This window comes from Theropithecus gelada, chromosome 10 (assembly GCF_003255815.1).
Source record: "Theropithecus gelada isolate Dixy chromosome 10, Tgel_1.0, whole genome shotgun sequence".
NCBI lineage: Eukaryota > Metazoa > Chordata > Mammalia > Primates > Cercopithecidae > Theropithecus > Theropithecus gelada.
The window spans coordinates 24,861,606-24,879,374 of record NC_037678.1 but is presented as its reverse complement, the minus strand read 5'-3'; the positions used below and the strand labels follow the sequence as shown (position 1 = coordinate 24,879,374).

Here is a 17,769-nt window from a genome sequence, read left to right as displayed (position 1 = left end):
TACTAAGCCAAACATTTTCGTTGATCAGTTAATGAAAAGCAGTTTAGGCCAGGCATGGTAGCTCATGCCTATAATCCCAGCACTTTAGGAGGCCGAGGAGGGTGGATCATAAGGTCAGGAGATCGAGACCATCCTGGCTAACATGGTGAAACCCCGTCTCTGCTCAGAATACAAAAAATTAACCGGGTGTGGTGGCAGGCACCTGTAGTCCCAGCTACTTGGGAGGCTGAGGCAGGAGAATTGCATGAACCTGGGAGGTGGAGCTTGCAATGAGCCGAGATTGTGTCACTGCACTCCAGCCTGGGCGACAGAGGGAGATTCCATCTCAAAAAAAAAAAAAAGAAAAGCAGTTTAGGAGCCCTTTTGGTGTCACACATTTCATAATTATAATTCAGTTAATGTTCACTAAGCAACTGATTTGGTCGTGGCTCTGTAAAGGTGGACATGTACAATGATGAATAAGCAAAGAACATATATTTTATGGGGCTTAGAAGCTGGTGAGCTAAGACATAGAATGGCTGAGTCATAACTCCTCCGAGGCAAGGTCTATCAGTGAATAGTGGATTGCCGACCAGCCTGCGGAATTTCTCCCAAAGGCCACCCTCAGAGCTTTACGTTGTTTTGAGATTGTCTTAAAAATCACTGATAGAGTTTTAGATCCTTGAACTGTGTAACCTCCAGCTGCTGTGCCCAGGTTTCTGTTCTTGTCCTCTGTAAGAGCTCACTCGCCTTGAAAGCAATGATATAGGAGTATTCTGAGTTTTTCCATTCCAGAACGTGGTGCTTGGTCCTGGGTTTTACACGTGGGAGGGAGATAGAAGCTGGCTCAGGACGTCCATGGTGACACTCACCTAGTTGTATGGCCAACAGCCTGCAGGCAGGCATGGAGAGAAAGGAACCTTGACAAATTAATGATTGCGCAAACATAGAAATGCGTAAATAGTAATAAGAAAAATGATGGGGCCGACAATTTCCCAATAGGCAAGAAGATTCCGGGAGAATGTGTTTGCCTCTCTTTTCAGATGCCTTCTTGAATGAACCCACAGTGGCCAACTGAAATGTACAGGTTATGTTCCTTCCTCTAGGGAGCTGAGATGCCATGATTAGCTTTTGAAGATTACTTTCTAAGATATTATAAAAATTGTATTTTATTTCCAAGAATGTTATTTTTTTTTTTACAAAATACTTTGTGAATTTTAAACCTTTCTGTAAGGTTACAGAATTATTATTACTCCCTTAGTTTTCCTATAAGCATAAAGAAGAAAAATGTATTTTTATTGAATTAGAAATAGCTAGACAATAGTTGGCCCTTGACATTTTATTTCCTTATGCGAGCTTTGCAGAAGAACAAAACACATGCTGAAGGCCCATGAAGCGCTATTGTAATACATTCTAATTTAAATCAATAACTGGTTTCTAATCATCTTTATGCTTTATTTTTATTTTCTAAGCTATTTGGAAGGCAGTGGTATTATTTAATTTCTATTCAAACTTAATTCTAGTCACTCATGATTATTCATGCTTCAGTTTTATAATAGCATGCCATTTATTTTTATTTCAAGCAAAACAGTAGTTGATCACCAGCAGAAAAATATTAAGATGCCTATAATTCAATGTATATCAGAGAGACTAGATTTGTTGTTCATGATTATGATGACTAAATCTAATCTTCATGGATACATTTTATCAGAGTTGTGGTCACAATTATATTTGGCCATTTGGTAGGGCCCTACGTTAATGATGTACTAATAAGCAGAAATGACATTTATTGGGATTAGTGTGGCACTATGGAATATTTTGATTGCTTAGGTCAGTGTTGATACATTCTTGGAAGCTTCCTCTCTGTCCTGTGCTTCATGGCTTTACTCTTAGAAATCCTTGTGGTTCTCAGAAGCCCGGAAGCTGGTGGACTCACCTCCCGCCCTTGAGAGGCACGCTGTCCTTTCTGCGCAGCGGTCCTTGGTACGGGGAAAAGGAAATGCTTTTAACGCTGATGAACTGTGGTCCCGACATTCCTGTGTTACCTGCCCCATGTTTCATTTTCTAATGAGTAGAATCCTCCGCCTCTATCGTTACCACTTTTCTGCCGAAGTTAAAATGAAAAATATTATTCTCAGTATCATGCCCTACTTCGATGTGATGGGATCAAGCTGTAATTTGTGTTTAGGAGCAAGCTATGATAAAATAGTAAGATATCAAGCATCCGCACTCAAAGTTCTCAAAGCCTCCATGGCATTTGGGGGCACTCTTAAAGATCATTCTCTTTCTGTTTAGCCAGCAAATATCCTCTTGGATGAACACGGACACGCAAGGATCTCCGATCTTGGTCTTGCCTGCGATTTTTCCAAAAAGAAGCCTCATGCGAGCGTGTAAGTAATGCGTCAACTTCGGTTCACCATCATTGCTCTCATGCCCCTTCAAAGGCGTGGCCATTTGTCACTGCCAGTGGTGATTTTCAGTATGTCGGGAAGATCCAACATCACAGGTTGTGGGAAAGGAGATAAGAACGGGGAGCCTTCCTCCCTGTCTGCGGAGAGCAGGAATTAACCCACAGTGGAGTTGAACCTGCTCAGGGACCAGGGTGGCCTCTAAGAAACAATCAGGACCTCAGCAAGAAACCAGAATCCATGCTGCCCGTGTGACCCTAAAAGTCAGTCAGTTACTTAGTCTGTTAGTAATCGTAGTAATAAACCCCTCAAAGCAGTCCTAAGGATAAGTGAAAGAGACTGTTCCTGGAAAGGCACCGAGGCAGCTGCGTGGATGTGGTCAAGGGAGGTCCTCGGAGCCAAGTTTCTGTCTTCATCTACTTTTCCTTCTTTTTCAAAAAGGCTTTTCTTCCTTTTTTTCCCTGAAGAGAAATTAGAAATATTTCCCCCTCTCTTTTTTAATTGAAGAAACAAATCATCTGCTTGCAGTTTAGGCTTTCACTGCAGGTCATATTGTTAGACTTGGGTCTTGCACCAGGTTCTCTACGTGATCACCCGGAGGGAACTCTTGAGGCCACAGCCCTCAGCCAGCACCTGACACCTCCGGGACACCAGACTGCTTCTGGGTGTAGCCCTGCTTGATCAGTGCAAACTGGCCCTGAACCGAGGACTTCTCTCTGTGCTCAGAGTTGTTGAAAAGACAGCAGGACTAGGACAGTTTCAGCTCTGCAGAAACACCATGGAACATGCACTGGTTTTCATTTCTGTTTCTTTGGTAGGCGATGATCTGGGTGGAAAGTATGAACACATGTACAGTTTGTGGAAAAGCAGACAACTTTTGCTTTATTTTGTCTTTTTAAATGTCTCCTCCTTAGCACTGAATCTTTTAAAATTACATCTTAAGCTAACATTCATCTCTGTGTTGAATGGTCTTGAAAAAAACTCCCAATGGTCTCATTTCATGCATCTGTGCAGAAAATAAACCACAGATCCTTCTCTTTGTGTAACCAGAAGTGGTTCTGAACTGCAATACTTTATGAAGGACTGCATTAAATCAGAATTGCCTTTTAAAGCTCTGATCAAATGTTAATAGTGAATAGCACTGTTTCTGTAAACATATTTCCCTTTTTCTACGGAATCTGGGATATGGTGATAAAAGCATTAGCATTTTGCTAGCACTTTACAATTATTAGACCAGAACCTGTGGTCGTATAAGCTTCTCTCAGGGAGTTCATCAGATTCTTTTAAGAGAGTCATTTGAATTTTTAATGCCACAGCTATTTGGTATGCTAATTTTTTTGGTTAGTATAGTCATAACTAAATATGAATCCAAGGGTTCATAAGAAATACTCTTCCAGAGGAATTAACTTTCAGATATGGGGTTATTTCCTAGCAGGACCTAGTGCACTTTTTGCTATAATTCACATATCAGCTGTGAATGGTGGGCTGGTCTTTTGCCTGCTCTGGAAAGCACAATATTTGAAAAGCATCTGTAAAGAGGTAGGACTGAGAAGGTGGGTTTCCATGTTTAAATAATGATCAGGAGGCCACTACTTTAAAAAGGTAAACATACAATACAATTTTATCTTTTTTATTTTTTTGAGACAGGGTCTTGCTCTGTTTCCAAGACCGGAGTACAGGGGCATGATCATGGCTCCCTGCAGCCTCCCTCTCCCGGGCTCCAGTGATCCTCCCACCTCAGCCTCCCAGGTAGCTGGGACCACAGTCATGTGCCCCTACATTCAGCTAATGTAAAAAAATATATTTTTATAAAGACAGGGTCTCCTGTATTACCCAATCTGGTCTCCAACTCCCGGACTCAAGCAACCCTCCCACTTTGGCCTCCCAAAGTGCTGGGATTACAGGTGTGAGCCACCATGCCCTGTCAAAATCCTGTACTTTTAAGTAAAGGAGGCATTTTGTGGCTAGGAAAAAAGACTCTGGAACCAACAGATCTGGGTTTGGGTTCCTCTTCCTGGTTGTGTAAGCCTCATTTTTCCCTTCTGTGAGGAAGAGAGGACAATGATACTTACCTCCTGTGATAGTTGTGAGGGTTAAGTTAATGAAATAATTCAGCGAGTCTTTAACATTTGCTGCGTGCCAGCTGCTGGCGACGCCACTGTAAGACAGAGCTGACCCCTGACCTCCTGGAAGGAGCAGCCCTGAGAACTGTCCCCGAAGTGACCAGCATATGGAGTGGTGGCGGTACCAGCAGCATTCACTTTGTCTGAATATCCAGCTGTCCCAGTCATGCATGTGTCATCCTCGTGGAAACCCCATAAATTATAGGTGTCACTCTCCAATTTTTGTGGTATGGAACTTGAGGTTCAGAGAAATTAAGTAACTTAAACCAGGTCACATGGCTGGTATGCCATGGGGCTGGAATTATAATCCAGTTCTGTCTGATTCCAAAGCCTGTACACTGTGTGGATGAACTCCCTGAGGCTTTGGCATGATCTATTTAGTACAAGACTGAAGATTTTAAGCCACAATTTCACCCTGAACTTGGTTTATCAGATCTTTTCAAAGCTGTAGATGTGATTTTTTTTTTTTTTTTTTTTTTTTTTTTGTGACGGAGTCTCGCTCTGTCGCCCAGGCTGGAGTGCAGTGGCCGGATCTCAGCTCACTACAAGCTCCGCCTCCCGGGTTCACGCCATTCTCCTGCCTCAGCCTCCCGAGTAGCTGGGACTACAGGCGCCCGCCACCTCGCCCGGCTAGTTTTTTGTATTTTTTAGTAGAGACAGGGTTTCACCGTGTTAGCCAGGATGGTCTCGATCTCCTGACCTCGTGATCCACCCGTCTCGGCCTCCCAAAGTGCTGGGATTACAGGCTTGAGCCACCGCGCCCGGCCAGATGTGATTCTTAGACTTCATCTCGCGGCCAGCCCATCTCCAAAGTAGTATTGTAGTTGAGGTTTGTGATTTGAGCTTAGACTTAGTCCATTTAACGAAAGAATCGCAAATTATTGTAAACTAGAAGTTAACTGTGAAGTAGCCATGAAAAATCACAGGAGAACTTCTGGAGCTGAGCAGATTGTCAGTGACTAATTTGAGTACTAGCTTATTTTATCTAAGAACACAAAGCTGTGTCTCATGTCACAGTGTCTTAAAACGTCCAAGTGTTCGTTCAGTATTAATAGTAGTACAGATCTTTAGTGGAATGCGTCAGGAAGCATTAGCAGCTGGCCCATAGGCAGAATCAGAAAACCTCAGCGGCAGGCAGTCCAAGGTTGAGTTTTCGTTGCATCTGGTATAAGCATGGGGGACTGGTCTGCATTCATTTCTTATTTATCCCGTAGATATCTATTGTAGATATCTTTCCATTCCAGAACTGTGACTTGATCCTGATAAGGTACAGATTACAAGGTCACCAGAAAGGACTTTCCAGGCAACCCTGAAATTAAACCTTCCCGGAAAGTGGCTTGGATGCCCCTCATAGAAATCTCCAGTGCTCTCACGGCGTGGCCTGATGGCCTTACACCGTCAGACTTTAGGTTCGGGCTGATTGAGCTTTCCAGAATGCTGGATTTGCCCTGATGGACCAACGCCCATCTTCACTATTTGATAAAACTCTCAAATGCACCTCTTAGACAGAGAGTACTGGACCCAGTGATGACCCAGCCTCATTAGTGATCCAGGATCATTTATTCTGAGTAGATTCTCACTGTTGCTGAGCATAAGCAAGTTAAAAATTCTTTTTTTTTTTTTTTTTTGAGATGGAGTTTCACCCTCGTCACCCAGGCTAGAGTGCAATGGCACGATCTCGGCTCACCACAACCTCTGCCTCCCAAGTTCAAGTGATTCTCCTGCCTCAACCTCCCGAGTAACTGGGATTACAGGCATGCGCCACCATGCCTGGCTAATTTTGTGTTTTTAGTAGAGACAGAGTTTCTCCATGTTGGTCAGGCTGGTCTCAAACTCCCGACCTCAGGTGATCCGCCTGCCTTGGCCTCCCAAAGTGCTGGGATTAGAGGCGTGAGCCACCGCACAGGGCCTAAAAATTCTTACACTACGATAAGCACGGAGATGCAGATCCCCAACATGAATCCAGTTGCTGCTGTATGTGAGCCCATGATGTATGTGCAGTGCTCACAGCAACCCTGCGTGGTAGAGACGTCGTCTGATTACCCATTTTACGGATGAAGAAAATTAATCGTGGATGAAGAGGTTGTAGGGCATGCAACCTTTTGCCAGAGCCCCTTCAGGCTGCATCTTGGAAAGTTCCCCACCGGCTGGCTCGCGTGCTTCCTGCTGCAGCCGGGCGAGCTCAGTCCTTCAAGGAGGGGTGGAGAGTGCTAGAGCGGGAAGGGCTTTCGAGTTGCAGATGGTGCAGATTATATATAAAATGGTTGTCCTCTCAAGTGATTTTTCTCAACTTCCTGAAAATCATCTTCACATTTGCTTAGTGCTGAGTCCTTTGACCTTCTGCAGCTTTTGAAACCTGACACGTGATTTCACCATCTTATGTATAACTGTGCTCATGTTCCTCCTTCTTCCCCATCCCCCTAGGGTCTGTTGCTGACCATGACCAAGCCGATGCCCCTGCGAGCTCAGGTCCTCAGCACAATTGGCAACACCACACAGAGGTGGATGTCTCCATGCCTTCGAGGTCCACAGCACCTCTGTGTGGTCGCCTGTTCATTGTCCGTTCTCTCTGCCCTTTGCCTGCCTCTCCTGACCCCACGCACCTCCACACGAGAGCTACTGAAACGGCAGGAGAACCTTTGCTCTTCATAGCTGGAGTAGAGAAGGACTGATGAGAGCCCGAACTTGCATTTTACATATTTATTTCATATGCTTATTTATGTAAATTCATATATAAGCGAAGGCAGAAAAGAGCGTTTTCCCATTGGATGTTCAGTGCATTGCGTTTGCAGTGAAGCACCACGGTCCCCTCTCCTTTGTTTACAGTCACTGCCGTCTAACGAATGACACCCGGACCTTGGGGTGCTGTGAGTGTTTTCTGAAGTGCACATGCTCTGATCACTGTATCCTTCCTTCTCCCTAGTGGCACCCATGGGTACATGGCTCCCGAGGTGCTGCAGAAGGGGACGGCCTATGACAGCAGTGCCGACTGGTTCTCCCTGGGCTGCATGCTTTTCAAACTTCTGAGAGGGTGAGTGGAAACGCATCCTTCTAATGCTGTCCTCATGGCAGCAGGAGCTTGGATGAAAGCTGAGGATATGTAGAAATGACTAGATGCTAACGTTATTTTAAATCACACAGTGATCTTTAAGCCACGTGCTAATCTGGAAGACTGTGTCTTAGAAGAGTGAAAGCTGCTTCCCGATAAGCTGCTAGATAAAAGCTTATGGCTTCGTATTTTTATTCTATACCATGTAGGAATCAGAATTCTTTTAAACTTAAAATTAGACTGCTTTGAATTTTTTTCTGTGATAAGCCACATTGTAGGAATAAGTATTGTTTTGAAATGTAGATAATTTAAAAAGGTAGAATAATTTTTTCCCTAGAAATTAATTACTCATCATCTTGAGCGTTTACAGAATTTTGAGAGTTACAAAAAAAGGATGAAAACCCAAAGTAAACCTATTTTATTTTATTTGTTTTTGTTTTGTGTTGTTTTTAGACAAGGTCTTTCTCTGTTGCCCAGCTGCAGTGCAGTGACACAAACATGGCTCACTCTAGCCTCGACCTCATAGGGTCAAGCAGTCCTTCCACCTCAGCCTCAGTCTCCTGAGTGGCTGGGACTACAGACACTCACCACCACACCTGGCTAATTTTTTAATTTTTTTAGAGATAAGGTCTTGCCATGTTGCCCAGGCTGGTCTCGAACTCCTGGCCTCAAGCCATCCTCCCACCTCAGCCTCCCAAAGTGCTGGGATTAAAGGCATAAGCCACCACACCTAGCCGGTAAACCCATTTTAAAAAGCTTGCATTTATTGGGGAAAATGCTGAAATTAATTTGTCTTTTAAAGCTAGTAGTATACTTGGCCCTTGTTCTGAACTACCAAAGATGATGAAATAAAGTAGAAAAGATTATGAGAGGAAAGTACTCTCAAAATATGTTCTCATGTTAAACACTTAACAATTATGTTAATGTTTCCATTAATTCTAAGACTTTTAGCCAATTTTAATGGAAAGCTTCAATTAAATTTTTTAATTCAGACTCATAAAGCATTTTACATTAAAATTTCCTAGTTAATAATTTTCCTGTTAATATTTTCATATGAACACAGTCCTGATAGTTTGCTAAACGTTGCACCTTTCCATCGGAGAGCCTAAGTGAGCACCACTGCATTTTATTACATTTAGCACATCCTGGAGAGAGGCTGAATTCCACATTCCCCCAAAACTCGGTTCTGAGCACCCTCTGTTTTGTCAAGACTCTGATAATCCAGTTGTTCTCTGCTTTGCATTCACTTGTGATCTAAAATTGTATTATTGCTTAGAAAGTCGGGTTCTGTTATTCCTTAATTGAATTATTGTATTTGTGGAGCCTGGATGGCTTTAATTCATGTCATCAGACTAGCTGACCTAATTAGAGAGTTTATCTAAGCAAACCAGAGAAAGCCATTTCCCCTATGAGATGCTGTTCTCCCCATGGAGTCGCTTCTACGCGTATGGAGTGCATGAAGACACCCAGGAGGTCTTTATTTTGGATCTCTGCTGGAGATGTGGTTGGAGACAGACAGCCCCTACCTACAGAATTTGGAGATGATTAAAAAAAAAAAAAACTCTATGTAACAGCTGAACTGTTGAATGCAAAAATCAGCAGTAAAATCGGACAATCCCAGAAGCCTTGTATCTAGGACTTTGTGTACTTCTCTGTTTTGTGACTCTAGCTGTTCAAATGTCTGTGCATATAGGCTGGAGAGGATGTGGTGTAACACTACTTCACTTTTTAAAAGACTGGAGGGTTTTGTTCAATAACTCTGTCTGCTCCAACAGTGTGGTTTGTGGCTAATAAAATGAATTCAGTCTAATTTCGCTATAATTCAGCTTTGGTGTACTGAACTGGAAGATATCAATTCCTTTGTGAAATCCTCCACCGGTCTTGATGGAAGCATTATGGTCAGTGGGGCTCCTGCTGAAAAGAGTCTTGACAGACAAGAAGACGTCCTGAGGATGGCTGTGAGGATGGGATGGATGGATGAGATGAATGGAGAGTGGTAAAATAGCTAGAAATGATGGCTTCTGTGGAAAGACTGAAAGAGCTGAGTGCAGAACTTAGGGAAGCGTATGGTTGACTCCAGCTGCCGGAAGGCGATCTTGTTGAAGGGATCATATGCATACTGTGTAACTCCAGAGGGATGCATTTTGAGGAGAAAAAAGATTGCAGTTTGATACAAGAATGTCCAGTCGTTTGAGCTACCCAATGAAGGAGGGTTCTGCCTCATGGATAGCAGGCTCCTTGTCACTGTCTGGTGACCACTGATTGATCCTGAAGTGGAAGGAATCTTTCCAGTGTGTGATAGATAGGATTAGATGAATCTCCTCCACTAGGATTTATTATCTCGTGCCATTCCTCCTATTGTTTATTCAGAAGTCACTCACAGATAGGATATGGCACTGAAGCCAAAAAGCAGGAAACATTTTTGACTTAAGTGATTGAAATTAAATGTGATAAGCATCTATTGAGTACCTGTAATATACAAGAGACTGTACTTGATGCTGTGGGGAAAGGAAAGGGGTAAGGAAGGAAAAAAGGAGGAGAGAGGGAGGAAGGGAGGAAGGAGAGGGAGGGAGGAGGGAAGGTGAAAGGGAAGGAGGAAGGAAGGTGAAAGGGAGGAAGGAGAGGGAGGAAGGAAGGAAGAAGGGAGAGAGGAAGAGAGGGAGGGAGGGAGAAAGGGAGGGAAGGAAAGAGGAAGGAAGAAGAGGGAAGAGAGGGAGAAAAGGGAAGGAAGGAAGGAAAGGGGGGGAGGGAGAGAGGGAAAGAAGGAAAGAAGAAGGGAAAGAAGGAAGGAAGAAAGCCGACCAGCCAGGAAGAGAGACACACAAAATCCTTGAGGGATAGGCAGTCCAGGAGAGTAGCTATTGATACACACACCGTATCAGGAGCTGGCCGAGCTGTGCTGACTTCGACAGGAGCGATGTGCTGGGAGCACAGACATGGGAGAAGCCGTTCTAACCTGAAAGTGTTGGGTTGACCTCATGTGGGAGATGGTCTGTGGAGTAGATTTTGAAGATAGGTAGGATGACAATACAAAGCCTGGAAGCAGGGAAAATATCAGCTTTCTATGTTTCTCAAGAGGGAGGAAGTGCTGCAGGAGAAGGCTCAGATGGTTGGGTCAGCACTGGGAGGACCTCGGATGCAGTGCTGGGAAGTTTGACCTTTATCCTCCAGGCCCCGAGGCTGAAAGCTTTTCAGTGGAGCAGCGGCAGGGTTGGATGGCTTTTCAGTAAGATTCTTCTGGAAGCAGCCTGGAGCAATGGAGGGACTGAGACAGGGTGCAGGCAGAAGAATGTGAGCAAAAGGCAGTGAGCTTGCACAGCAGCCCTGGAACCTGACAGGAGCAGATGACACGGCGGTATTGCGGAGTTAGCATCCGTAATGCTTCAGTGTTTTCGTGGGGTGTGTGTTGTTGTTGTTTTTTCTTTTAATAGATGGTTGGATATGGAAGGATAGGAGTTAAACATGGTGCAATTTAGATTCCAGATGATTGGGAGAATAACGATGTCATTACTAAAATCAGTGTCTGTGAATTTTCAGTGATTCACGTGAAACTGAAGTGTCTGGAGGGCCTTTCAGGAGCAAAGCCCTGTGGCGAGGCGGGCAGGAGGTGGGACTGTGTGCAGGAGCCTTCACTGCCTCAGCTGTGAACAAGGGGATAATGCCACCTGTTCTACTTCCTCACAAAGTTGCATGTGGGAGAACCTCAGAAATCTGCCTCTCAGCCTCCTGTGCATTTTTCCTATGCTGTGTACAAGGGAGCCCCTGGCAGCTGTCTTTTCTCAGGCACACGGAGCCTAAGAAATCAACTGAGTGGAGGAGGAGATTGACTAGGCAGGGTCTCCGAGGCACAGGCTTGGGCACAGTCCCCTCTACATCCTGACACTCTCCTGGAGCGCCGTCCTCAACCCTGGGGGACACTGGGCAATGGCTGGAGGCATTCTTGGTCATCATAACTTCGGGGGGGGGCTGTTACTGGCATCCCCTAAGTAGAGGCCAAGGATGCTGCTCAACATCCTGTGAGGCACAGGACAGCCCCTGCAGCACCCCGACAAAGAATTATTTAGCCCTAAATGTCAACAGTGCCGAGGGTGAGGACCACTGCCCCAGAGCAAGTGCCCCTCCCTCCTCCCACAGCTGTGCAGTGAGGTTGAATCAGTGGCCACCAAGGAAGGGTCTTTCTATTTTCTCTTTATTTTATTTTATTTTATTTTTTTTGAGACAGAGTCTCGCTCTGTCGCCGGGGCTGGAGTGCAGTGGCGCGATCTCAGCTCACTGCAAGCTCCGCCTCCCGGGTTCACGCCATTCTCCTGCCTCAGCCTCCCAAGTAGCTGGGACTACAGGCGCCCGCCACCACGCCTGGCTAATTTTTTGTATTTTTAGTAGAGACGGGGTTTCACCGTGTTAGCCAGGATGGTCTCAATCTCCTGACCTCGTGATCCGCCCGCCTCGGCCTCACAAAATGCTGGGATCACAGGCGTGAGCCACCGCGCCTGGCCGGTCATTCTATTTTCTGTGATTTAATCCTCCTTGCTCTGACCAACATGTCCCCTTGCTTCGACCAATGTGCCCCCTTGCTTCTGCTGAAACACTTTTCTGCACACTTCATTTTGTCTTCATCCCCTACAAGAATACTGCAAGGCACTTGGAGAAGGAGTCTGGATGGGAGAAAGTTGTCAAGGCTTGAGAAGGCGTTTTGCGTCCCTGGACTCACAGTGATTGACTGGGCCACTCATATGCCCCATCTGTGGGTGCTGGTCACTACTGCTATTTCAGATGACTTTGTCAGATACTTAAGAGTGTCTGTGTATGAAGATGCATCTATGTTGCAAATCTGTGTAGCTGCTGTCCTGATCTTCACCTAGACTTAAGATGTCTGTTAAGAAAATCAATTGATGTGACAGTGGCCTCCATCTTAAGCTTGTCACTGTTGATTGTCTCCCTGTGGAGTTGTCAGATATGAGGAGAGAGCCTGGGCAGTGGCCTAGGGAGAACTGAGTGCTGCTGGCGCTATTGAGTTTGTTCCAGGCTGGGGAAAAAGGAAAGTTTATAAATATTTTGACAGCTACTGGCTTAGGTTTGAAATGTACATTTAATATAACACGCCATCTTTTGAGTATTTTATAATTAACTTTTGATGTGAGAGTTTTTAATCGCATAAGTTTTTGAACCCATTGTTTCCCCATGAAAATGATGTAGAGCTAACTTTGTGGGGGGTGTGTTTCCTCATCATTTATAATGTCCTGAACAATTTTCCAGTTCATTTAGGGGAGACGTGCAGCTGTTCCATTCTATCTGTAGTTCAGAAAGCTACACTTGACCACAGGACATGTGAATTCTTTTCCCACAGCATTCCCTGATGCAGCCAGCATGTTGCACGGGAAGAGCTTGGCCGTGCCTTGGAAGCTGTTGACAGGCCTGTTACTGTCTCCTATTTAAAGCGGCTGCATCAGGGAGCAGCTGCGATCGCACAGGATCTGTGCGCACCACGTGCCTCCCTCAGAATGGAGATTATTACTATCATAGGTTTTCTTTAACGTTTTTCAAAATAGAAACCAAGTCTTTGGCTTTGTTCACAAAGAATAATCAAGAATACATTGGAAACAGATGTGCATCAAGATTTCAACTTGAAAGCCCAAGCTGTCTGAACATGGCAGCATAGAATTGAAGAGCTGAAGAGCGTTTTCTGATAATTTCTCCTTGAGCCGGACATGGAATCGCTATATTTATAAATGGAATTTGTAGCAATGGGGCCCATGTGCTGGAAATGGTTTTGGCACCACTAACTTTAACTCCAAGTCCCCTCACAAGCCTCCCTGTGGTCTCATGAAAGACTTTTTAAATTTAGCACAGAGTGCTTGTGTCAGAACACAGCAGGCCGCAAGGACACGGGGACCAGATGCAGGAGTGGGGTCCTCTGGCTCTGCACGCAGGAGCCAGGTCTGAGGGATTTGTCAAAACACCAGGGGATCTTCACTTAATCCCTTTATATACGTTAAGGAACTTTGTGGGGTGGAAACAGCTAAGCGTCAAGCAGGGAGACTACGGTTTTCGTAAGATTTGATAAACTTTCATTCCTTTTCTCTGCAACTGTAAACACCTTAATATTTCCATGGATTTTGTATAAAAGAATGATACAAGTATGTTTTTAAAAATTATAAATAACAGATATTGTTTGCTTTTATAGCTGCTTTTTAAATGTGGTAATTGTACATTTTTTCCTTGGAAATAAGGCAAAAAGAGTATTTCCAATCAAAATCTGTTTTAAAAGTTAAATGCTTGCTGGGTGCTAATTTACCTTGTTTTGATCTTTTTTTTTTTTCCCCCAGATTAATGCTTTTAAGAGATGGCAATTAGTTTGTATTTCACGGCATGATATGGAAGGAAATAAAGGACTAGAATGCCCTCTCTTGTACAAAAATAAAATTAAAGTGTTTCAGACAATAAATGGTCTGAAATGTAATAATCTCAAAAGATAGTTCAATGTATAACCTAATTAATTCAGTAGGATGACCAGGTCAGTAGCAGTAAGTAGCAGTGCAAGATAAGTGGCATTTTCGTTCTTTTTTAGAATCTCACTGATTTATGTATTCAACATTCTAATCCATTTTATGGAGTTAATATTAAAATATTTTACATAATATCCTGCCTGCCTCAGATTATGTCATATATGCCTTATAAATAAATTTATAAGATTACTACTTACCAGGCACATCTTGCTATAAGAAAACTCAATCATATCTGTCCCTTTAATTTTCAGAATGAAAAATCAACCATGGTATTCTAGTTTGCATATTTAATAGTGTCTTTTAATGATAAGATTTCCTTTGAAAACCAGCGTCTCCAAAATTTTAAAAACATGAGAAAGAGTAAAAGTAATCTGTTTTACACAGTTCACCAAGTAGACATTCATTTCCTGAAGTCAGAGTTATCTTTATTAATTTCACCAGTGATTACTGTATTAGGTACCTACCATGTACTGCCATTGTCTTGGCTACTTGCATAGATGTCACTTTACTTTTTCCCTTCACCACTTCTGTGAAGTATGCGGCTTGATCCCCACTTCACAGATGAAGAATTGATACTGAAGGTTTCTATCTGGCTGACAGTCAGTAGACAGTCAAGTCGCAACTTGAACCCAGCTTTTGTGACTCTGGAGTCTGGGGTTCTGCACAGGGAAAGCAGGAAGTACGCAGAGCGGTGGAGAATCTGCTGGTGCGTGGTTAGTTTCTGTTTTCATCCAAAGGATGTATTACTTAAAATGACTGGTTTCTAGGGGTGAATCGTTTCATCTCCTTCATGTTTTGGTTCAACTGCTATTCCTGGGGCTGTTTGAGGAAACAATCTCCATTTTCCTGAAAAATGTACATGAAAGTTACTGTTTAGCTCAAACTCTCATATGACAAATGTTATATAAATGACTTTTATTCTCATGATTACCTGTTGGCTAGTTGTATATTCTTTTCTAATGATATTTCCATTGGGACAGTGTGTTTTAGGGCCACAAGTTCACTGAAGTGAGACTCAGGCAGTTCAAGTGAGATACAAGTCTTTCTATTTCAGGACCTAACGTTTGTTCGCCAATTCTTCCATGGAAATGATAAATGTTTATGACTTTTGCATTTCTCCAGTTTTGAATGAATAGTGATAGGACATCATACTTTACCCAAATATTAGTCAGTGATATGTGCTGTATCACCTGATGCCATATTTTAATACAACAATTCTTTATTTCTACAGTCACAGCCCTTTCAGACAACATAAAACCAAAGACAAGCATGAAATTGACCGAATGACACTCACCGTGGTAAGGGATTCAAAACTGTATTCTTGTCTGCATGGTAATTGTCATGCTTCGTTCCATCAATAATAAAAAATGCTATTACATAAAATATTATAGGAAATATAAAATTATGTATAAACATAATAAAAATTTGCTTTCTTGAAACAAATAAATGCAGATACAATTTCTAAAAGAATTTCTAGGAGAAAAATTAATGGAAATAGATGCCAAGGCAAAAATCAGGATTTACTAACAAACAGTATGAGGAAGCTAAAGAAAATTGAGAACCAGAAGTAAAGAAATCAAAGAAAAGGAGAAATTACTGAGATTCCAACGAATGAGAATGCCTTCTGGTTCTTCTGATCTGCCCCCAGCCACTTTGATTTTGCAACTGATTAGTTACCTTTTTATGTGTCTATAGAGTAAATATTAATTCATAATGAGGCTGCAATTTTTAATACTATTCTTAGCCCAGTAATAGCCTTTAAATCTGGTTGAGTGTTAGGATACTGTTTCCATGAACAGATTTTTGAAATCTTACTCTTTTCCCCAGAATGTGGAACTTCCAGACACCTTCTCTCCTGAACTGAAGTCCCTTTTGGAGGGCTTGCTTCAGCGAGACGTTAGCAAGCGGCTGGGCTGTCACGGAGGCGGGTAGGTCATTGTTCCTGCCTTTCGGTATCTTTACCAGAAGAGCAAAAGAGTGATTTTAAATACTGCCTATCAAAAGTCATCCCTAATCATTAAAATCTTCCATTTTGATGTGAAAGGGGGAAAAAAAATCACATAGGAAATATACATATATTGTCCTATGTGTTTTATAATTAAGAAGTTGAAGAAGTCACTCACTTTTTTACTTTATTTATTTTTGAGATGGAGTCTTGCCCTGTCACCCAGGCTGGAGTGCAGTGGCGCAATCTAGGCTCACTGCAACCTCCACCTCCTGGGGTTCAAGCAACTCTCCTGCCTCAGCCTCCTGAGTAGCTAGGACCACTGGTGTGTGCTACCATGCCTGGCTAATTTTTGTATTTTTAGTAGAGACAGGGTTTTGCCATGTTGGCCAGGCTGGTCTCAAACTCCTGACCTCAGGTGATCCACCTGCCTTGGCTTCTAAAAGTGCTGGGATTATAGGTGTGAGCCACTGGGGCCAGCCCAGTTTTTAACTTTTAAAGATTGACCTTGTAGATGACAGAAATGAATTCTGATATTTTGTAGTCCATTTGTTTTTTAGCGATGGTTATATTTGTGATTGTGACAGTTTAACATTCTGATCAGATTCTCACATATTTCTCTCATGCATAACTGAGTAACTGTGATCTAACACATGCTCACTATTCTCCTGCCTCAAAACACTCTGAACAGTAATATCTGGAAATCTTATAGAGAGGGACTTAAGACAGACCTTTCTCCTGTATCTCTTTACCCCCAGGTTTGCTTGGCATAAGAAATAACTTTTAACTGTATATTACCTATATGTATATCATATGTATGTGTATGTATTTTTAGTGTGCATATTATACATATAAGCATTTTACATAGATAGCTAAATAATGTACTTATATATGAGTATGTCCTTATTTATCAATTTGCAAAATTACCTATTCCTGCTATAATAGATGAAGATTTAGCTCACCCATTACCGTCTCTGTAGCCTTCGCTTCCTCCACCTCTCAAAAGTTGAAATGCTATTTTGGGCTCCTCTTTTGCTTGCCTCTGTAGCTTTAAATTCTGTGCTTAACCCGGTCGTGCCTTTTTCCAACTATAAACAGTATCTAAGTTGAGGATTTTGACATTCCTGTCTTTCATTGACTTCTTCTGTCTCATGTTCTTTCATGTTAATTTTTATTTTTACGTTATCAAGATGATACTGCTTTCTATTCTGTGATCATAGTCAATCTTTGTGCTTTGCATATAGGTTGATTTCAAAGGTTGCAAATGAAGAAGGGGTATTTATACTCTTATGGAATCAAAAATGTTGTTCATTACATAGTTTCTACTTAGCCTGGTAATAAACCTTAAGTTAGTTTTATATATATATAAAATATATGATATATATATAAAATATGATATCGCTCTCTCTCTCTCTCAGAACAGAATATGATAGTTGTGGACCTTGTTTTCCCTGATGTTTCTTTCGGGAGGGACTCAGCCTGCAGCTGCAGTGAGACAGAGGTGCTCTCTTTCTGCTGATTGGCACCATCTCACCCAACACTTCCCTTTCCAGTCTCCTGGTCTGAATCTGCCATTCACTCCATTCCCTGCCTCCTGCTCTATTTTGGCTAGATATGGAATTCTAAGTAAATAACAATTTTCCCCCAGAACTTTGAAGCTCTTGCTTTATTGTGTACAAGCGAACAGTCGTGCAGGTCATGGAGCTAGGTTACCACTCACGATGGCAGGCACGTAGCATCCCTCGTGCTTGGAGACTCG

At 42.8% G+C, this 17,769-nt stretch overlaps 1 protein-coding gene across 1 annotated transcript in view; it reads left to right on the top strand.

The window, feature by feature from the left end:
- The window catches only part of GRK3 (G protein-coupled receptor kinase 3), a 160,142-nt gene that overhangs the window by 123,299 nt on the left and 19,074 nt on the right, over positions 1 to 17,769 (top strand). The window contains exons 12-15 of the mRNA XM_025400112.1: positions 2,275 to 2,369; positions 7,434 to 7,541; positions 15,297 to 15,363; positions 15,893 to 15,993. Of these exons, the coding sequence (XP_025255897.1) occupies positions 2,275 to 2,369; positions 7,434 to 7,541; positions 15,297 to 15,363; positions 15,893 to 15,993 (371 nt within the window). The remainder of the gene's footprint in view (positions 1 to 2,274; positions 2,370 to 7,433; positions 7,542 to 15,296; positions 15,364 to 15,892; positions 15,994 to 17,769) is intronic.